The following is a 22,657-nucleotide window of genomic DNA, read 5'->3' on the forward strand; positions in this document are numbered from 1 at the left end:
TTGTTGTTGTTGTTGTTGCTGCTGTTGTTGTTGTTGTTGTTTTTGAGATGGAGTCTCACTCTGTCACCAAGCTGGAGTGCAGAGGCATGATCTCAGCTCACTGCAACCTCCACCTCCTGGGTTCAAGAGATTCTCCTGCCTCAGCCTACCAAGTAGCTGAGACTACAGGTGTGCGCCACCATGCCCAGCTAATTTTTGTATTTTTAGTAGAGACTGGGTTTCGCCGTGTTGGCCAGGATGGTCTCAATCTCTTGACCACATGATCCGCCCGCCTTGGCCTCCCAAAGTGCTGGGATTGGACTCGTGAGCCACTATGCCTAGCCGGGATTTTTTAAAAGAAAAATTGGAACCAGACTTTATAAGAAATTCACGAACATTTTTAAGTTGGTAATCAATTGCATCTTTTAAATAAACCATTGTCTAGTCCAAACACATCTGTGGGGTTTTCTCTGAGAAAACACCTAACTTTTATACCCCTGTCAAGCAGATTATAAGTAACGGGATTGTAGTTTAAGTCCAGGCTCTGCACTTACCTGTCATATCCTGTAGCCACAGCCTGCAGGTGAAGATGCTGAAGGGTTACCTGATTTGAGGTCATTGATTCTTCCCTCAAGATTTTTTTTTCCATTTTTCTAATAAGTATGCACTGCAAAAAGAAAACTCCTCCTCTGCCTCTCCCCCAGCCCCCAGCCCCCAGCACCCAGCTTACCTCCCTGCAGACACTATGAGGAAGAGGGAGGCTGGTGTGTAAAGAGGAGATGGAGCATCGTTGAGATTCTACATTATGCAGGATGCAAGGCTGGGCATTTACATGACAATTCTTTTTCTTTTAATCTTTTGATTTTGAGACAATTGCAGATTCATATGCAATTTTGAGAAATTATACAGAGAGATTCCCTGTGCCCATCACCCAGGTTCCCCCAAGGGTAGCATCTTGCATAAATGTAGACGAATATAACAACTGAGAAATTGACATTGGTGTAATCTGTCAACTCTATATTTCACCAGTTTTGCATACACTCATTCATGTGTGTGTATATACTTAGTTCTATGCAATTTTATCGCACATGTAGATTTGTGAATGCACCACTAGATTCAAGATACAGAACAGTCTTACTACAAGAATCCCATGTGCTACCCTTTGCAGCCACAGCCACCTCCCTCCCTTTGCCCCTCTGCCTAACCCTGGGCATTCATTTATCTGTTCTTCATCTCTATGATTTTGCCATTTCAAGAATGCTGCATAAATGGGATCCTACACATATTAATCCATTTGTGTTACTGTAACAAGAATATCTTAGACCAAGTAACTTATAAACAGAAGGAATTTATTTCTCACAGTTCTGAAGGCTGCAGAGTCCAAGATCAAGATGCCAGCAGATTTGGTGTCTGATGAGGGCCTGCTTTCTGGCTGACAGTGGGCCATCTTTCTACTGTTCCCTCACAGGACAGAAGGGGCAAGGTCTCCTTTATAAGGGCACTACTCCCATTCATGAGGCCTCCCAAAAGTCCCTAGATCCAAATACCTTCACTCTGGGGATTAGGTTTCAACATAAGAACTTTAGGGAGGCACAGACATTCAGTGCATAGCGATACAGCATGTAACCTTTTGAAACTGGCTTTTTTTCCTTCAGCATAATTCTCTCGAGATTCATCTAAATTGCTTCTTTTATCAATAGTTGGTTCCTTTTAACCGCTTTAAATTTGACTAGCATTTCACGGAATGGATATTCCATGACATTTTTAATCTTCTCAGACTCCAATGGAGTCATGTGGATAATGTATAATTAGACCTATTTTACAAAAGTAAAAAGAGAGACCCAGAGAGGTGACTCTCCTGTGGTCCCTCAGCTCCTCTGTGGCAAACCCACAGAGGAGCTCAGAGGCCAAATTCCAGCCCAGAGGCAGTTGACTTTCAACCCCAGAAGCAGCCCTGCCTTGCAGCCTGAAGAGCATTCATCTCTCTGTTCTCCTCCCAGAGTTGGACACACCCAAGGACCTTCAGGTTTCTGAAACTGCAGAGACCAGCCTGACCCTGTTCTGGAAGACCCCGTTGGCCAAGTTTGACCGCTACCGCCTCAATTACAGCCTCCCCACAGGCCAGTGGGTGGGAGTGCAGCTTCCAAGAAACACCACTTCCTATGTCTTGAGAGGCCTGGAACCGGGACAGGAGTACAATGTCCTCCTGACAGCCGAGAAAGGCAGGCACAAAAGCAAGCCCGCACGCGTGAAGGCATCCACTGGTGAGTCTGCCCTGAGCTTCCTCCAAACTCTAGGTTGATTCTGAGGTTAGCAGATCTGCTCAGTCAGGGTGTCCTTACATGAGAAAGCCAAATGCAAAAGCAAGCCACTTTGTCCATCCCTGAAGTCCCTAAACACCACTTTGAAAGCACTGCTTATTCGTCTTTCCTGCCTCCTGTCAATTGATACAGCAAAGTTCCCCCACTGGGAAATAGGGGTTTTAAAATAAAATATTTCTTCCTAGGAGAACTTAAAACCTCAGGGTTTGTGTTTCAATTTACCTATGATTTTTGTTTTCTTTTTTTAACTGTGTGTGCATCATAAAATCTTTTAAGTTGTTTCTTGTTTATTTCCTCCTTTTAGCCTAACAATGAACTTACCTTTCATTTTACTTCATTTAAAGATGGCCAAGATGTTGGTAATAATATTTTTTTGGGTTATTTTACACAAACTGTTTTTATTCCAGGTCTTTTGCTTTCTGCCAAGGTTACCCCTGAAGAGTGGCACATGGCCATTTGAGACTTCCACGGTGCCCTCTCATTTTCTCTTTTCTCTTAGTCATTAAGACATTAACCTAGTTTGTCTATGATGACAGCTGAATCCTGACATTGTGGCCCATGCAACCTGTGTCCATTCTGGCCCATGCAACCTGTTCGCTGAACCTGCTGCCATGCTTACTTGGTGGCTAAACTGAAGAGACAACCAGGTTTTTAAAATATTTCCTCCTTTATGAAAAATAAGCCTATTCAATTTTGGCCACCAAATATTCAAAAAGTATAGGTGGAAAATGTTACTTCTCCAGGGTTTGGCAAGTAACAGTCTTTACTTCCAATTTAATTAGTAAGCATGTTTTGAGTACCTACTGCATACATTGTACAGTACTGATATTTAAGGAAAAGTAGTTCCCAAAGTCAGCATTGTTATGTGGACTAATTTGTGCCTGCTCAGAGTGCTTGGGGAAGACTAGATACTCAGAATGCTAGACAGAACTCAAGAAAAAGAGTGATCCAAGGAAATCAGGAGAGCTGACAAAGGTGTTACGGCAAGAGATGTTATTCCAGTTGAAGCTTGATATGCAAGAAAAGGGTTAGAAGCATGGATATATTTGGAAATGGCTTGAAGAGTCTTTCTCACAGTATCTTCAGTCTCAAATCACAGTCACTTACACAAGATAGAAGTTGGTTTTCTTTCTTATAAAATGAATCTGGAGCTGGGAGGCACAGGGATAACAGTAGTTTCAAATTGTCAGGCACCAAGGCTGCTTCTGTCTTTCTTTTCCACCATTTTTAGTCCTTGGCTTCCATTCTCAGAGTCATCTCAGTGTCACAACATGGCTGCTGTAGTACATCCATTACATCTGTGTTCTAGGCAGCATAAGGGAGGGAGAACCAAAACTCCCAAAGAGGAGCACCTTCTAGGTGAGTCTTTCTGGAAATTCCACCAATCACTTCTCCTCATAGTTCATTGCCACTCTTAGCTGTAAGGGAGACAGGGAAAGGTAGTCTTCTGTCTGAACATGTTGCTTCCATATAAAATTGAGGTTATTTGTAAGAGAGAAATTTGGCAGACAATGAGCAGTCCCTGCCAGAGTCTGAAATGAGTTTACGTGGTCAATTCTGTTGACTCTGCATTGACTGCTTCCCACCCAACTATAAGATTATTATCAAGGATGCTCTGAAAGAGTAATTTAATCAAAAATAAGGGGGGGGGATAGAATCAAGAAAAAATAAATCTATAGTAGAGATTTAGTTTCAGCTTTATAAACATGAGCTTGTTATAAAGTGTCAAGGGGCAACAAATGAATCAGAAATACACAAAAGATGAAATCCCTCTCTTTCTTTCTCTCTTTCTCTCTCTTTCTTCCCTCTTCCCTCCCTCCTCCTCTTCTTCCTCCTCCTCCTTCCTCTGCCCATCTGTCTTAGCTTTCCCTTAAGTTTGATAAATGCTGTTATCTAAAAGAGATTCCTATTGCCCCTCAGTCATTCCACCTTCTGGTGATGGCCACGTTGCCTCCTTCCTCCAGTGAGAAAGCCCCACACCTCCGCAGTCACTGAAGAGGTTTTATCTCCCTAAGATCCTGGGGTATGGGGCTTCTCCACTAGAGAAAGGAGGTAATGTGGCTATAACCAGGAGATTTACTAGCTAGAATTATTCTGTGTCTGAATGAGAGCCCAATATTGGTATTTCAAAGCCTTAGCAGTTGCATTTCCCCACCATGCCTCCTTAATGCCATTTCAAAGATATCATGTTTCATATTTAAAGACATTCTTCAGTATGGGAAAAATGTGCAAAGTTCTTTTTATTGGTTCTTCTCCACTGTCCACAGAATATTTCCCCCATCCCTTTTTCCACAGAAAAAAAAATATATGTTTCATTTAAGGTGAAGCAAACATTTCTTTCCCTCTCTTGAATTCTAACTTGTAAAGTCAATAAAATATATCACCATGCTCTGTGCTAAGTTATGGGGTTAATAGGGAAAAGAAAATGGGTATCTAATTCCAAGGAACTCACTGTGTAGCAAACAGATGATGAGACAACATTCTGCTCACTACGATCGAGGGTACAGAGGGTGCAGCCAGTGCGCAGGAGACACTGGATCTAACTTCAGAGAATCAGGAAAGGCTTACAGTGGGAAGATGCTTTTGGACAGACAGGGCAAACATATAAAGGGCAAACATAGATGTGTTAAACTGAATAGGTAAAGAAGTAGAAGCCCAGGCACCTGGCCTTGGTAAGCATATAGGAAGAAAGAAAATAGGAAAAGTGAGAGCTCTTGGGTGAAGGAACCACGTGGCTGTAAGTCCTGAAATGTTGCAGAGTTTTAGGTTCAACCCTCAGAAGTAAGAACCTTCCAGCTCTGTATCACTGGATTCTTATCAACAGAAGCCTGCAAGGCGCCACTCAATGTCTGTGGGGCTTACAGAAAAAAATGGAGAATCAGTGGCCCTGAAGAATTTTTCCCAGGGAATTCCAGGGTTTTAGTGATGGATTGGGCCATAATGTAAGCCTTTTTCTTGATGTGGCACCATACTAAAAGTCTGCACAACCTGGCCACCTATTGCACCTCTCACCCAAAGACCCAGCCATGGGTTACAGGGCCCTACAGAATCTGGCATGGCCAGCCCATCCTCTGACCTCAGTCCTGCTACTCATGCCCTTGCTCACTTCACCGTGGCCTCTTCGGCCTTTGCACTGTTTCTTAAGCTTGCTGAGCCTGCTCTCCTCCTCGGGCCTTAGCATGTGCTGCTCCCACTGCTTAGATATCACTCTTCTCCCAGCGTTTCATAGAGCAGCTCAGGTGTGACCCAGAACAGAGGTCTTCTCTGACCACCAGCCTAAAAAGGCACTCCCATCCTGATCTACCCCTTCAAGCTGCTCTAGAGTTCCTTGTGACACTTACCTGCCTTGATATTATACAAGTAGTGGTTTACTATAATACCTATGGCCTGCCTCCCCATCAGTGAGCAGAATGTAAGGACCAACTCCATTATCCACTGCTGCATCCCATCCCAGTGCCCTGAAGGCAGACAAGTTTGTGGTATGAGCTTCATGAGTGTTTGGGGACCCTGGCTACCCCGGAGTCAGCATTTCCATGGAATCTTCTGATTCTTCCTTTCCACTTCTGCATTAACACCCCAATTCTTTCCTTAAGGAGTAGGGGAAGGGAAGGGAAATCATTCGCTTGGAAAGTCTTCAGTTCAGCTTAATCTGGATAGGAGGGAGGGAAGGAAGGAAGGAAGGAAGGAAGGAAGGAAGGAAGGAAGGAAGGAAGGAAGGAAGGAAGGAAGGAAGGCAGGCAAAAGGAGGAAAGAAGGGAGGCAGGGAATAAAGAAAGGTACTGGGTCTGTTGGCATTTAAAAAAATGAGCATGTACCAGGCATCTTTCCCTCTCCACCTCTCCCATTCCTTCCCTTCTCTTTCCCTCTCCTCCACGCTATTCTCCTCCTCTCTCCTTCCTCCCTTCTCCTCTCTTCTCTCTCTTCTCCTCTCCTTCCTCCCTTTTCCTCTCTTCTCTCTCCTCTCCTCTCTCTCCCTTTTCTCTCTGCTTTTGTACTTTCATAAACCCAACTAAACCCTGCTTAAGGTCAAAGCCATGAATTTGCTACATGCCGTAAGAGACAGGAGGCAGGGTTGATAGGTAGAAAGCCAGCAAAGCATCTTTTCATGGCAACATAAGCCTTGACAGTGACACCCCAGTAGCTCTCAGGAATTTTGGAAGAAGAGAGGTGGAATTTTGTTTTTAGCCACAGCTACCAGTAATAGAGAACATTCTGCTCTGATTTGCTATTTTGGTTTTCTCACAGACCAAACTGAAATTTATTCAAATATTTATTCATCCAACAAATATTTATTTCATATCTACTGTGGGTCAGGCGATGCCGGTGTATAGAACAGAAAGAAACAGCTCCTCTCAAGAAATGGTGCACATTGCTATAAGAGAGAGAACCAAAACCAAAATTATAATGCTGGAGCTTATCTGTTTTAGAGGGATTTGTGGGAGGCTGCAGGAGCATAGAGACGGGAGCATCACAGACCTAAGCAAAATGAATGAAGAGCATTGGAGTAGGCTTTTTGGAAGAAGTGATGTTTGGTTGAGTTCTGAAAAAGAAAAGGGGTTGGGCAAGTGGAGAAAGAGTAATGACATTTCCAGCAGGGGGAATAGCATCCAAAAAGCTGAAAGGCATGAGAAACTTTACCTTAGTGAATTGCACGCTATACAGTCCTACTACATGATAGAGTGGGAAAACAGTAGGGTAGGAGGCTAGAGGCATCATCAGGGGCACCTGCAAAGGGGCAGTTACAAAGAAATCACTGAATGTTTTAAGGCAGCCAAGGCTTCTCATTTCAATTGTCTTATCTCTGTGAGATGAGAGTAAAGCCACTGAATATATCCTTTGGGGTTGTCAGGCTTGGACATGACCATGCCTCTGCTGTGGGAGAATCAGTCTTTCTCCCATAAGTGGTCACTGAAATGGGTTCCTCATCAAGCCAGCACTTGGTCATCACTATCTAGAAGATGGTAACAATCTACAGATTTTAAGTTGGCACTGTCAGAAATTCCTCCAGACCAGCTGCTCAACCCACCAGGACTACAGCAGTGGGGTTTCAAAATTCTGATTTCCCAAGCCCACTGACATTGTCTAGAGGGTAGATTCCAGTGCACAGCTGTAAGAAAAAGACAACAGCCTTTTCATAAAGAAATGCCAAGAAATTCTGTGTGGAATCTATAATGGAAACACTTGGCTTCTAGGGCAGTAAATTCACAGTATGTCATTTGTGGTTGAAATGTGGAGCCAGCATTTATGTGAAGCCTCTTGGTCCTCACCTTAACTATTCTCTACTGTATTTTTTATTCATAATATTCCCCCTTCTTTCATAATTCTGACCCCTCTCTCTTTAATTTAGGCACTGATTTTATTTGTGGAAGTTTGGCCACATACTGCCTCTCTGAGTTATAAACCAATGCTCTTTCTTGATTTGCCTACCAAAAAAAAAAAGGTAGAGAAATAGCCAAAAGTATTAGCAGAAGTACCAACACCGTCACTATTACTATTTACTGAACAACATGACGTTATATAAAAAAATCACTCTATCGACTATATGAACAGATAAAACAGGATGTGGAGACCATTAGATGAAAGTATCAATGGCATATTAAAAATCTGATTCAAAGAGATAAGATGATTCTCATCAGGAAGAGACATTTTCCAACGTGCATCTTTTCTCTCCATCCATCTCTTGCCACAGCTTAATGGGCAATCCACAATCACATTACCCCACCCCCCGTAAGGTAACTTTCCCAATATTTCTTGCAAGGGGGCATTTAAAATTTCTTTCATAGAAAAAAATATGTTTTATGTAACAATTAGAGATAAGGATTAAAAGACAGACACCCGCAGAAGAAAGAAAGTAACTTAATTCACATGAAGGGGTATGCTGTCAATGACAGATTAGTTCCTGACAGGTGGACAGCAGAGGAACAAAAACAGGAAAGTGGGATAAGAAGGAGAGCTAAGAAGACATAGGACTGATTTAATTTTCACTTAGCTGTGTTTTATCCTATACCTCTTTCTGCATCAGAACTGCTGGAGTATTTGAGAAGGACATGCTCTTGAGTGTATTTGTGTTTAAATCCCAAGGTCAAGGGTACAATCACTATATCAGGGCACTGTTTCTGGCCTCACAAGGCCCAGCAGGATTAAATTACTATATCAGATACTGTTTCTGGCCTCACAATGCCCAGCAGGATTAAAGGTAGTTGACACCTCCTTTCTTTTCCTAAATCTAGATACATCACTTGCAGTTTGGGGTCCTTCCTTTCTCATAAAGACCATGTTTAGGTGGTTAAGAACTGCTTTGGAGCCTCGGGGGTAAGCTTCAGGACATGAGTCGGGGTTAAAGAGGAGTCTGTAGACTGTCATTCAAGATCAACCATTGCAAACATTTTCTATAAAGGGCCAGATGGTAAATATTTTAGACTTTACAGGCCAGGCAGTTTACATCACAATTATTCAACTGCACATTTCGTAACACAAAAGCAGCCATCAACAATGTAAGTGAACAATCATGGCTATGCTCCAATAAAACTTTATCTGTGACACCAGAACTGGAATTTTATATGACTTGCAGGCACCGTCAAATAATATTCTTCTTTGGATTTATTTCCTGACCATGTAAAAAAGTTAAAAAAAACTGTTGTTAGCTTGCTGACTACCAAAATAGCAGGCCAGACGTGGGCCTTGGGTAGCAGTTTGTGGACCTCTGTTCTCGATCAAACAAAATTTGAAGAAGTGTATGCTCTGACAATGTGAAACAAGTAGGAAGAATGTTCCCCAGAACTTGGAAACGTCTGAGTTAAATCAATTCTAGAAAAGAAATATTTTCTCCTCTGAAAGGATATCCTCAATCAAATTCCAAGCTAAGATTTTCAAGTTAGTAGCCGGCTCTAATGGACACATAAGACTCATTTGAAATTAGCAGCAATGTGAAGTATAAATAGAAAAAAACAATTTGTTCTTTTAAATGATTTAAAGGCAGTTTCTACTCTCTAGTTTACAGGATCCATTCCCAGAGAAATACTTTCCTTCCTAAACTATGCAAAGTCCACTTAAGCTCAGCCCTGGGCAAGTTATCTCCCTTAAGTCAGGTTGAGACCAGTGAGTTTTTATGGAATTTTGTGCATTAAGGAGATGAATGAAGAGGGTGCGTTCAGTTTTACTTGAGCTTCATAAGATCTGCTTCTGCCAGGACCTCTTTCTTTTTTCTAAGAAGGAACAGTTTTTCAAAGCATCATCACTTTCCTCAGCTCAGGCTTAGTAATACTGTGTCAATGTGTCTCTGATCTTTACTAATATGATCTATGTAAATGATTTGAACCCTAGAAACTGATGAAATCCCAATATAAACTAGAAAGCAGACCTCCCATAGGATATTGAGGCAGCACAAAAAAGAAGAGGATTCTTTTTTTTTTTTTTTGAGATGGAGTCTCAGTCTGTCACCCAGGCTAGAGTGCAGTGACTCAATCTTGGCTCACTGCAATCTCAACCTCCCGGGCTCAAGCGATTCTCCTAACTCAGCCTCCCAAGTAGCCGGGATTACAGGCTCATGCCACTACACTCAGCTAATTTTTGTATTTTTAGCAGAGATGGGGTTTCACCATGTTGTCCGGGCTGGTCTTGAACTCCCGACCTCAGGTGATCTGCCCACCTTGGCCTCTCAAAAAAGAAGGGAATCTAAGAGGAGCCAATTGTCTCAAAATACAGAAGGTTGGACAGCTCAAGTCAAGACCCCCAGAATAACTGAGAGCCACCCCCTTATGATGCAAGACATGTTCCGAAATGAAAACTGAAGCTCAGAGCATTGCTAACAAAGACGTATAGTTTTCTAAATCTGCAGGACACTGATCAATAGGAAAATACCATTTCCAAGAGAAAAACCCAAATATGCGTGAAGGCAAAATAAATTTTTTTTTTTTTTTTTTTTTTTTTTTGGAGACAGAGTCTCACTTTATCCCCCAGACTGGAGTGCAAGGCGCCATCTTGGCTCACTGCAAACTCTGCCTTATGGGTTCAAGCTATTCTCCTGCCTTAACCTCCTGAGTAGCTGGGATTACAGGCTCCCACCACCACGCCTGGCTAATTTTTGTATTTTTAGTAGAGACAGTGTTTCACCATGTTGGCCAGGCTGGTCTCGAACTCCTGACCTCACATGATCCGCCCACCTCGGCCTCCCAAAGTGCTGGGATTACAGGCGTAAGCCACTGTGGCTGGCCGCAATAGAAATATTACATTGTTGTCCTGCTGTGTTTTAATAGGGACAGCACCAGTAGGGGATGCAGTGAACAAAGTATGGCACTCGGACTGCAATGGCCTGTAGATGTGGCACTGGGCTTGCCATTCCCAGGTTCTCAGAAGCAAAACTTTCTGAGGAATACTTTAACTGACCCCATCTCTGTCATTATTCAGAACAAGCCCCTGAACTGGAAAACCTCACCGTGACTGAGGTTGGCTGGGATGGCCTCAGACTCAACTGGACCGCAGCTGACCAGGCCTATGAGCACTTTGTCATTCAAGTGCAAGAGGCCAACAAGGTGGAGGCAGCTCAGAACCTCACCGTGCCTGGCAACCTCCGGGCTGTGGACATCCCGGGCCTCAAGGCTGCCACGCCTTATACAGTCTCCATCTATGGGGTGATCCAGGGCTATAGAACACCAGTGCTCTCTGCTGAGGCCTCCACAGGTATCTCTTTCCTTTCTATTTATAGCTTCTGTTTTACCCAGCAGGAAACTGCCCGTGAATAATCAGACACGACTAGCTTTGGAATGGACTTGTTCTGCCACTAGTTATGTCTATGGGGTCTAACTGTGACACCAGGCCATTATACTACAGAACCCCAAGGCAACTTTTAATGCTTCACTCCACATGAATGACACCCTTGGGAGTTGTACAGAGCTCAACCTGAGGGACTAAACACACAGCTCCCATGGAGAGGGTCTTTAGCTCCATAAACAGCCTCCCTCCTGTTAAAGGATGTTCAGGCTCTGTATATGAAAGGGAAAGAAAATCACAAAATTCTCTCATCTACTGAGGGTTAAGGCAATTCTTTAAGATTTAAAAAACAAACAAACAAAATATTTTCCAACACTTCCCTCTCTTTGCTCCATTTCTAAAATTTAAAGAGTTGCATGATGCATGTTTATCTAAAGAAAATCACATTTTTTTCAGTAATATTATTATTCAGCTTATTCTTGCATTAAAGATTCCCTGGCTCTTGTTGTGTGATTTGATGACTAAACTAGTTCTTTGTCCTTCTCCAGGGGAAACTCCCAATTTGGGAGAGGTCATGGTGGCCGAGGTAGGCTGGGATGCCCTCAAACTCAACTGGACTGTTCCGGAAGGGGCCTATGAGTACTTTTTCATTCAGGTGCAGGAGGCTGACACAGTAGAGGCAGCCCAGAACCACACGGTCCCAGGAGGACTGAGGTCCACGGACCTGCCTGGGCTCAAAGCAGCCACTCATTATACCATCACCATCCGCGGGGTCACTCAGGACTTCAGCACAACCCCCCTCTCTGTTGAAGTCTTGACAGGTATTCTAGATGAATTCACTAATTCACTTCCTCCCCTTTGTCTCCACTCAGGAGGAATCAAAGCACTTTCTTGCTTTAAACTGGGATCAGCTCCTACCACCTTGGGGAAATACCAGTGAATCATCTCTGCTTCTTCCTAAATGTCACATCCCTTATTTGGCTAAGTCCTAGTTGTAGCCCAGTTCTATTGAAAATTCCACCTACTCTTCTTTTAAAAAAGTGAGAGGTGACTTTTCTTTCAAAGTAAGTTTCAGTCAAATATCTAAAAAGTTGGAAAGCCCAACCTGTAAATGAAGAAAAAATAGCTCTGAGCTCATGAGCTCATTTTAAGAACACCAAAGGACTCCCCATAGCCCTATTTGTATGTCAAGAATAGAAATTGTGAACAATTCCTAAAACTACTTTTCATTCCCAAAAGCTGAATAGAAAAACCCTGGCTTTAGTGCCAACAATTTGAGTGTGCTCAACACCTGCTGTAAATCATGTGTCTATAATCAACACTAACCAGACAACTCATCCCAACCTTAGCCAAAATGCCATCTCACCTGAATCTCAGAGTGCAATTGCCTTTTTAAGTAACTCAGCAACTCTGTGTCCTTATGCAGAGGAGGTTCCAGATATGGGAAACCTCACAGTGACCGAGGTTAGCTGGGATGCTCTCAGACTGAACTGGACCACGCCAGATGGAACCTATGACCAGTTTACCATTCAGGTCCAGGAGGCTGACCAGGTGGAAGAGGCTCACAATCTCACCGTTCCTGGCAGCCTGCGCTCCGTGGAAATCCCAGGCCTCAGGGCTGGCACTCCTTACACAATCACCCTGCACGGCGAGGTCAGGGGCCACAGCACTCGACCCCTTGCTTTAGAGGTCATCACAGGTATATGACCCTCCTCCCAGACTGGAGACGTGATAGGAGCCAGCATGTCATTGAAATAGAGAAAATTCCCCTGTGAGGCAGAATCCTACCTCAGTGTTGTTGACAGACAGAATGAATCTCTAACTCAGGAAGGTCTGTGTTGGAATTCTACCTCACTGACTAAATATTCTTGGGAATATATGTATGTATCTATATAGATACACATACATACACACACACAAATATATACTTATATATATAGTGTGTGTATATATATACTTATATATATAGTGTGTGTATATATATATACTTATATATCTAGTATATATATAATTTTTTTTTTAGTCAGGGTCTCATTCTTTTGCCCAGGCTAGAATGCAGTGGTGTGACCATGGCTCACCATAGCCTCAAACTCCTAGACTCAAGTGATTCTCCTGCCTCAGCCTCCACAGTAGCTGGGACCACAGGTGTGAGTCCCCACACTCAGCTGAGTTTTCTGTATTTTTTGTAGAAATGGAGTTTCACCGTGTTGCCCAGGCTGGTCTCGAACTCCTGGGCTCAAGCAGTCTTCTCACTTTGGCCTCCCAATGTGCTGGGATTACAGGCATGAGCTAGCGTACCCTGCCTCTATTCTTGGGTATATTTCTTGACATCCCTGAGCCTCCTTTTTGTATCTTTAAATCAGCAATGACCCCTACTTCAGGAAACTGTCATGAGCAATAAATAAGCTAATGAATGTCAGTGCTTAGCAAAGTGCCCATCATGTAGTAAATATTGAATATCAAATAGCTAAATTTATCATATAGCAACAGAGTCATGATTTTTAAAATAGCACTAACATTAGGGCTGTGGCACAAAAATAAGATCAGAACTTTCTAGAAAAACCTTATCACTAGCCTCAGAGCCACCAACTAACACCCAACTGATAGGCAGATCTTTACATAATAACCTTTAGAAATGATGCAGTTAGCTTCTGATAAAACTATCTAAGACTCTCTCCTCAACAGATACAAAAAGTAGGGACATTTCCAAGAAAGGACAGTCACCTTTGACTTCAATGCTTTTCATTCAATTTGGGAAGGAAAAACAATTCCTCTCAATTTTCCACCAAAAATGTGCTGCTTGCTGGGTGCGGTGGCTCGTGCCTGTAATCCCAGCACTTTGGGAGGCTGAGATGGGCGGATCACGAGGTCAGGAGATTGAGACCATCCTGGCTAACACGGTGAAACCCCGTCTCTACTAAAAATATAAAAACTTAGCCGGGCATGGTGGCGGGCGCCTGTAGTCCCAGCTACTTGGGAGGTTGAGGCAGGAGAATGGCATGAACCCTGAAGGCGGAGGTTGCAGTGAGCCGAGATCGCGCCACCGCACTGTAGCCTGGGTGACAGAGCAAAACTCCATCTCAAAAAAAAAAAAAAAAAATGTGCTGCTCCATCTGTTATAGAAAACTGTGCTGTACATGAGGTATCTAGAAATAGCTTCAAAAAGGGCTATGGGGAAAAGGGCCAACGTTTTGGTAATAGGGTTTCTGTGCTGACCCCTAAGCCCATGCCCCACTCTACATATCCTGCCTTTTGATAATGCAACCCAAATCACCCAATTCAAAAAAATTGTTTTCCTTGCTCTTATATAACAAATTAAACTTGGTGGTTGCTAGAAACTACACAAAATTCCAAAAATAAGGGGGCCAGGTTGTATTCCTGTGTTTCCTGGAATATCTTCAGATCAAACAAGAGCAAAAAGGGCCTTTGAGTCAGGTGTGGCCTGTGTGCAAGATGCTCATGATCTTCCTCTGTAGTCTGCAAACTTTTGTTTTTAGCAGTACAACTCCTTTTGCAAATGAAATCTTCCAAGGAACCCTACTATTTGACAGATAAGTGAACAGCTGTTCTTGGTGAGCCTGGAAGTAAGAGGGAGATACCGCCACCCATGTTCTCAACACAGTTCTTCTAGAAAAGCCCCAGATCTATGTGGAACACAGTTTGAAAATAACCCTTCTTAAAAGGAAGAGGTTGCTCAGACTCTCACAGTGCATTGAATCCTTGGACACCCAAGAACAAGTACCTATATCTTTCACCTTTTTTTGGTTGAAATGCCTGCAGATATTCTCCTCCCTAACTTCTAACCCATGGCCACTTCAGCCTTCAAAACAGTGGCTGAGAGATTGCATTTAACCCTCAGAAGCATCCCACAAAGCAATGGGATTTTCCATATCCTAAATCCAAACTTCCTAAATCACCAATAACAACTATGTTAAATTTCCTTTCTACATTGTAGAAGTACTAACAGTGGGTTCTGTTCTGCACCATTTACTGCGAAAAACATCCTCTCTTTTAATTAAAAGTAGGCACACTCATTTCACACAAACAGCTTTGCTCCGTGATACAGCCATTCTTCATTTAGACATAAAGTACAAGCAGAAAAAGGTGGAAGAAGAAACAAGCTGGGAACCCAGGACACAACTTTTGATCCCTGAAAGCTGACAAAAGACCAAAGAAAAAACATCATACTTGTTCACACCTGAGATAGCATACACTTTATCAACCCAGGCAGGCAGTCAGTGGCTAGTGATGAGATTATCTTTCTAATTACAAATAATGAAATAAAGCAGACATTTCTCCCTGACATGAGTAAGAAATTCCAAGGGAAAACACTCAAACAATAATTTATTTATTAAGCTGGCCACTAGCCATGTATCAGGTATGATACTAAGAAGTTGATAAATATTACCATTTAATCATCACACAATCCCATGAAACAGTACCATCAGCTCCATTTAAAGGTAAAGAGAGGGTGGTTCAGAGAGAAGCTGAGTGATATGCCCAAGATTACGCAGCCAGCAAACACTAGTGTTGGGATTCCAATCAAGGACCACCTGCCTCCAAAGTCTGAACTTATAGCTATTCCCATATCTCTTGCCCTAACCCACAATCCTACTTTTCCATGTGAACTTAAGCTGCTGGTAATACACGCTCCCTGTGGGTTGTGCATTGGTGCAGATGTCTTTGCCATCTCGAGGATAAACCATGCAGATATTCCCCTTTCTGGCCATTTTCAACACCTGAAAACTACTGTGGCCAGAGAACCACAGTTCAAATTGCAAATGCTTAGAGACCAAGAATTAAAATTAAAAAAAAAAAAATTATCTTTCCCCTTTCTCTCTTTCCTAGAGTCAGGCTGTGGGATGTTTGGTTTCCTAATTTTTGGTTTACACAACTGACAAATACCTTTCTATCCTTCTTCAGAGGAGCTCCCACAGCTGGGAGATTTAGCCGTGTCTGAGGTTGGCTGGGATGGCCTCAGACTCAACTGGACCGCAGCTGACCAGGCCTATGAGCACTTTGTCATTCAGGTGCAGGAGGTCAACAAAGTGGAGGCAGCCCAGAACCTCACGGTGCCTGGCAGCCTCCGGGCTGTGGACATCCCGGGCCTCAAGGCTGCCACGCCTTATACAGTCTCCATCTATGGGGTGATCCGGGGCTATAGAACACCAGTACTCTCTGCTGAGGCTTCCACAGGTACTTCCTCTCCCTGTCAATGCTTTCTCCCCAAAGTTCTTTGCTTCCTCTCCAAGAGATCATGCGCGGAGTCAGCATCTCGCCATAACTGAATCCTTTCCATGTGCCTTTCAGTGGCCGGCTGTGCATGCTCAGAGACCTCCCTGTGGGCTATGCCTTTGTCCTCATGCCTTTGCCATGTGGATGGCGAATGATACAGGTGTTGCCGTTTCTGATCTCCAGCCCCTCAGCCTTTCATACTTTACCTGACTGATTCTACATCTTTTTTCAATGATGAATTTTTGTTTCAGGAATCAGCCTGATGGTTTTAATTCACTTATCCAGTGCTTGGATATAACTAAAAGCCTCCCTCCCTATATATGAGTTCTGGTGGAACACAGATTATTTACTTTAGAGAGTCTTTTACTAGTTGGAAACGGTGCTTTTCTATCTCTAAATCCCTCAAGGATATGGGTACTGTGGTTCTTGCATTTAAGAAATGTTTCTTTAAAGCGTAGCCAGTATAATAAGAGAACTGAATTACCCTCCTCCGGGCAATTCTCTCAGATACTGAGTCATTGTTAGAACATCAAATTAGCAAATAGCTAGACCAGAAGGAAAAAAAAAGAAATTACACAATTATCACTGGAGACTGTACCAAAAAGAAAGCCATTCATTAGCACAAGTACACACAGCAGCTTTTGGAACAAGGAATGTCCTGGGCTATGAATGTCAAAGAACTGATACCCTTTTTGCTGTTTTAATCAAGAGTTTCTCTCTGGAGTGTTGGCCTTTGGATGGCAAACTCCCAGCCCCAGACCCAGGAGGGTGCGTTATAGTTTACTCGTCACTCTACCCCTGTTACAAGGCTTCAGTGTTTCCTGGGAGCCTGCTAAAGTCAGCAGTCTTCCCCCAACACAGTTTTCCATTGCTCATCTTTATTATGTGACACCATGGGTTTGAAGTTCAGTAGAGACTATTGCTTCATTTTGCATATGACTGCCCCTCTTTTAAAATAATTATTAATGCATACCTGTACGTCCCAGTTGAATCTAGCAAGAGCATAGCTCTGCATTTTAACCTCAGTCATTTCACTAATTTTCACTGAGATAAAGAAATATAAAGCACAGGCAACCACTGCTAGGACAGTGACCCTGAAATGCCTAGAATTTGCAGCCGAGGCTACTCTGAAGGCACCCGGGCCTCCTTTTTCTGAGACCCATAAACCATCCCTTCCCAGAAGGCAAAGTAATCACCCACCACTTCTGATCTTTTCTGCAGATATTGTGGCTTGGGTGTCCTCGGCATTTTTATGTGTATGTGTTTTTCTTCTTAACAATAGCAACATTCTTGCCACTGATGAATTGGCCTATGGGCAGGAAGGTCCATCATCCCATCTGAACTGTATCTCAACAAATCTATTAGAAGGATCTCAGAGACCAGGAGCCTTCTTTCTTGCTAAAGAGACAGTACTAGCTTTTCAAACCCTGCTCCTACCTGCCCTCTGCATGTTTTATTCTTATGGCTAGGGAAAGCACTGGCAGGACCATCTTCAAACAAAATGTTATTTCTTCGCTGAAAGAGATGGCCTAAACTGCCTTGCCTTGGCTTAGCCCTCTTGGTTGGCAATGCAATACTAGCCTTTTTGGCCTGCATAGCAGCAGTTAAGAGAGGACAAGTTATTTTAACAGAATAGGAGAATGGTTGGCTGGTCCTTGTCTAAAGCATGAAAAAAAATACCAAGAATTACACTGAGAAATTGGTAATTCCCATTAAGTCACAAAATCAGAAGCCTCAAGTTACCACCTTGGGAGGGTAATGGCATCAGAATTATTTAGCTCTCATTTGAATAGATGAGAGCTCCTTCAAAGCAAAGAATGTCTGTGGGGGGCATCCGAGTAATCTTGGTTTCCTTAATGCAATTCAAGAGACTGGAAGCTGTCAGGACTCATATCTTTTGACCAGTGGCCAGCAACCCTGAGGGAGGGCTCCCAGAGGCATATGTGACTAAGATGCAACAGTTCCTGATAAGATCATTCAGCACATCTTCTTGGCCAGGGCCTGATTATATGTGGCAACTGCATGTAGAGAAATCTAATTGCCATACCTTCCTTTCTCTAATTTTTCTTTTAACAAAACTGCTTTTTCTCTCTCGTTGGCACTAATTGGTAACATTGCTTCCTTCCATCATAGCCGTGAACTATCAGATCTCTCTACCCAGCAATGATTCCATTAACAACCTCAATCTTAAAACACAGCCACATAATTAACTCAAATTTATTTGTTTATTCTCCCCTACCCCTTCCTTTTTCAGCCAAAGAACCTGAAATTGGAAACTTAAATGTTTCTAACATAACTCCCGAGAGCTTCAGTCTCTCCTGGACAGCTACCGATGGGATCTTCGAGACCTTTACCATTGAAATTATTGATTCCAATAGGTTGCTGGAGATTGTGGAATATAATATCTCTGGTGCTGAACGAACTGCCCATATCTCAGGGCTACCCCCTAGTACTGATTTTATTGTCTACCTCTCTGGACTTGCTCCCAGCTTCCGGACCAAACCCATCAGTGCCACAGCCACAACAGGTATATGTGCATTCTCCCATTTCTAACACAGTCTTTCCAGTCTTCTTTGCAGGGTGAAGCCTCTCCTTCTCCTCGCCCATAGATGTACAAGCCACGGGGCACTAACTCTTCCATGGTGCTAGGCTGAAGTGCTGTTTAACATAACTCTTTTCCAACAGCAGCCCAAATAATGGATTGCCATAAAACCATGTGCCTGATTTATTGCTGACCAGGACGTTTACAGCATAAAATGTAGTTCTGTCTAGTTTGCCGTATGGAATCTAGAGAAAAGAATTCTAACCTCTGATAACTAAAAAGCTATATAATAAGAGCTGTTCTTGACTTTGAAAGATGTCTACCTCAGTCGAAGAGGTCTTATAAATTTTCTTTCGTATTATCTTAGTGTCTTTGTCTTCCTAGTCTCTTGGACCTCGCAATACCCAAATATACCAGTGATTTAATAATCATGTTGATGGTGTTCAGTATTTTTTTCCAATTGGGAAAGTAAAGAGAAACAGCAAAGATTGCTTATCAGATGAGTGCAGGAGGCAGCCATGCCATTCAGATCACCCCAGTTCCAACACCACCTCTAGAAGACCAGACCAGGATGTCTTGCCCTCAGAATAGTGAATGATAAATGGCAAAAATAAAAGTAGAATAGTTGTGTTCAAACAAGGGACTTAGTTTAAAAAACAAAAGAATGAACTGCTCTCACTTGAAATTTGTGGTGTCTGTGAGATGTGCACTAAGTCAGATGCTCTTTGCCATTCAGTAAAAGAGAACCCTATGTGAATTTAGAAATGGGAACCCCATACATTCAAAATAGCATTCTTAGCACAATTTAGACAGTGCCCTTTCTTGGGAGGTCAATGAAGAAATCACAAACTAGAAAAAAAGAAACAATATCTACAGAACAAACACAGGAGAAATGAAGAAATCACAAACTAGAAAAAAAAAGAAGAAACAATATGTACAGAACAAACACAGGATAATTTTTCCTTATAGTTTACAAAAAGGGGACTCATAGTCTGGGAAATCCAAGAAAAGGATTGACATTGTAGCATCAAAACTGCCTGTCATTTAGGTCTCACCCATGGTTGAGAGAGCGTCTGTCCTCATTCTACATGAGGCTACAAATTATCATCAGGGTGGTCCACAGATAAGGCAGAGAGTCAACATTATCCAGTTCCTATCTCAGCCAGGTTCAAGTATAAAAAAATCTTAGAGGAGAAAATTAGACAAACATATATGTTTGTTTCTCATGGCTCAAACTGATTTTCAACAAGGGACAAATTATTTTACCATTAACAAAGGGTAAAGTCTAAAACTTTATGGATTTAGTCTTAAGTGTTTTGATTTTGACTTTATAATGGTGTTTTAAATTGACACACTTTCTTTTTTTTTTTTTTTCTTGCTTTAGTAGCCGAACCACTTCTTAGCCACCTCACTGTCTCAAACATGACCTGGGGCAGTGTGTCCATCTCGTGGGAAGCTCAGGAGTCTGCCTTTGATAGCTTTCTTATAGAAGTTAGTAATTCCGATCACCCCCAGGAGACCATAGTGCTCTCTGTGCCTGGGGTGTCTCGCAGCTCTGTCATCACCAACCTTAAAGCTTCTTCTAATTACACTGCCCACCTTCATGGGCTGATTGGTGGGCAGCATGCTCAGACCCTGATGGTCCAAGCAACCACAGGTATTTCCTATTATGGCTTCTTCACTCTTCATGGAATTTCCTCTGAATAGCATTCCAAAAATCACCCGCTACCCACTTTTCATCCTCCTAGTTGCTCCCAATCCTTCTCAAATTTGATAGAGCCATCCAAATCCAAGGTTTAAGGCTTTAAAATAACTCTCATCCCAAATTAAAGAATTTCAGTGTCAAACCTCTTTTTCCTAAATATCCATTCACATCTGGAGTTGTTCTGTTTGTTTGTATAAAGTTAACCTGACTTGCTTTGGTTGAATTTCTAAACCATCCTTTCATCTGATCTTGAATAATCTTTTTCAATCCCACCCATTATCATCTGCTTGTGGTCTTTCTAATCAAAGTTTGCCTATGTCATGTTCAAAGAGGTATGTGCATGCCATTTCTGGTGCCTTGGTCAGAAAGATCTACACTCTCTTTCTCTCTAGCAGGATTTTAAAAAATAAGAGTGCCTTGAGCATGCTGAGAATAGACTCTGAATCACAACCCAAGAACTGCATGAGATGACCCAGTGGTCTTATCTTGTTCTCAAGATTTTTGTCTGAAGACTACTCTTTTTTGACATGTACTTTGTCAAGCATGTTTTGCCACCCACTGATAGCTGTCACAAAGTCTCAGGCTCTTCTTTCAAGCCATCATCTTGTCTAAATCTTGGTGCATGTGATGAATATTCAGAGCATTAAATTTTGAAAATGTTTCTTTTTCCTGGAAGCAGCTAGCATGGCAATGAATCATTTCAGAAAGTTAAAAGTGGTGGGAGAAAAATGCCCCTCGTTTTGCATGGAACACTGACCATACTCTAATTACCATTATCTTTCTCTGTTTTTTCTTGCATCTCATTTCTCAGCTTGGTTGCACCCGTTGAGAGACAGCTGAGGTAAAGCTGACCTCAAGAACCAGAGTCTTATTCTGCATGGTGAATCTGTTGGCATTGATAGTCTGTCTGGTAGCATGAGAAGAATTCCAGCATGCATCCTTAATTTGGGAGATGGTTTCTACAGCAAAATATAGGGAAATAACAGAGTTCCACTTGGAAGATTTTAGTCTTTTGTGTGGTTGAGGGAATTTGTCAAAGCTATAGCTAAAAATGATTGCATTGTTACCTTCTGAAACTAATTGATAAGGAGGAAGTCCCATGTCAATGCTAATGGCTATATTCTGCTTCTGAACCAAATCCTTTTTGTTCTTAGAGATTTTATGACATCAAGTTATGCTGTATAATTGTGCAGTTAAAATTTATCCAAATGAGCCCCTTCTTTCCTCCAAATTTTGGAGCTGAAGCAAAATAACTCCCAAGTCCTTGGAAGAAATATTGTGCCTTTTCCCAACCCTAAATCCTGATCTTAATATCTGAATCCTCCGGTACTGTTGCCTCTCTCTAAAATACAATCTGGGCCACACTTACTTTAAAATTAGTTTTATTTGATAAATGAACATTTAGGAAGCCAGCCCCATGAACATCTAGCCATATAGGCCCCTTAACATTAAATGAGTTGCTCTCAAAAATGAATGTCTAGACTTTAACAGAAAAGAGATATTTAACCTCAGAGAAACCATCTCTCTGTCCAAATTATCCAATAAGTGAGTTTCCTGAACAGAAAATTCAATGCCTAACTTCAAGTTTTTCTTTCATCTTTGCATTCATCAGGAATTTTTAATGGAAGCCATCTTCACCTTTATAGTATTAAATGGTGAAATATAGATTTTCCTACAGTGCATATTAAGTACTGTAAAAATTTATCTTGTATGGATATTAGCCTTTAATTTGTGCAACCAATAGATACTAAAAAAGAATACTGAATAAGGAAACTCAAAGAAGCATTTTCTAAAACATGTTCAATGGAATACCAGCTCCTTGAGATGTTCAAAGAATATTCCTCAGTTAGGGTATGCATTGATCAATAAGTTTATGATTTATGGGCTAAACAAAATTAAATAGGTTTATTGACAGAACCAGCCTGTCAGAGCCTTCAAAATGCAAACTCACCTTGTGAATCTCTATGGTAAGACATAATATTCAGTGTTTGCCATGCATACTTAATCATAAAGCTGTCTTTTCTTGGAACATCTTACAGGGCTTGTGTCCCCATTACAAACTTTAGAAAATGTAGCCTTAATACCCTTCACATTATTCCAATCTACCACCCTAATGGCTTGTCTACTCTTCCTCATACATGACTAGCAAATGGTAGTGTCTATGCT

At 42.1% G+C, this 22,657-nt stretch overlaps 1 protein-coding gene across 10 annotated transcripts in view; it reads left to right on the forward strand.

Annotated features, from left to right (window-relative positions):
- The window catches only part of TNC (tenascin C), a 98,593-nt gene that overhangs the window by 43,150 nt on the left and 32,786 nt on the right, over positions 1-22,657 (forward strand). For 2 of the 10 annotated variants that reach the window (XM_015116971.3, XM_015116973.3), the window contains exons 10-15: positions 1,980-2,243; positions 10,707-10,979; positions 11,558-11,830; positions 12,436-12,708; positions 15,933-16,205; positions 18,499-18,771. In XM_015116971.3, the coding sequence (XP_014972457.3) occupies positions 1,980-2,243; positions 10,707-10,979; positions 11,558-11,830; positions 12,436-12,708; positions 15,933-16,205; positions 18,499-18,771 (1,629 nt within the window). The remainder of the gene's footprint in view (positions 1-1,979; positions 2,244-10,706; positions 10,980-11,557; positions 11,831-12,435; positions 12,709-15,932; positions 16,206-18,498; positions 18,772-22,657) is intronic. The other 8 variants (XM_015116975.3, XM_015116976.3, XM_015116979.3 and 5 more) reach the window with 5 other exon arrangements.

The sequence above is a fragment of the Macaca mulatta genome, chromosome 15 (genome assembly GCF_049350105.2).
Source record: "Macaca mulatta isolate MMU2019108-1 chromosome 15, T2T-MMU8v2.0, whole genome shotgun sequence".
Classification (NCBI taxonomy): Eukaryota; Metazoa; Chordata; class Mammalia; order Primates; family Cercopithecidae; genus Macaca; species Macaca mulatta.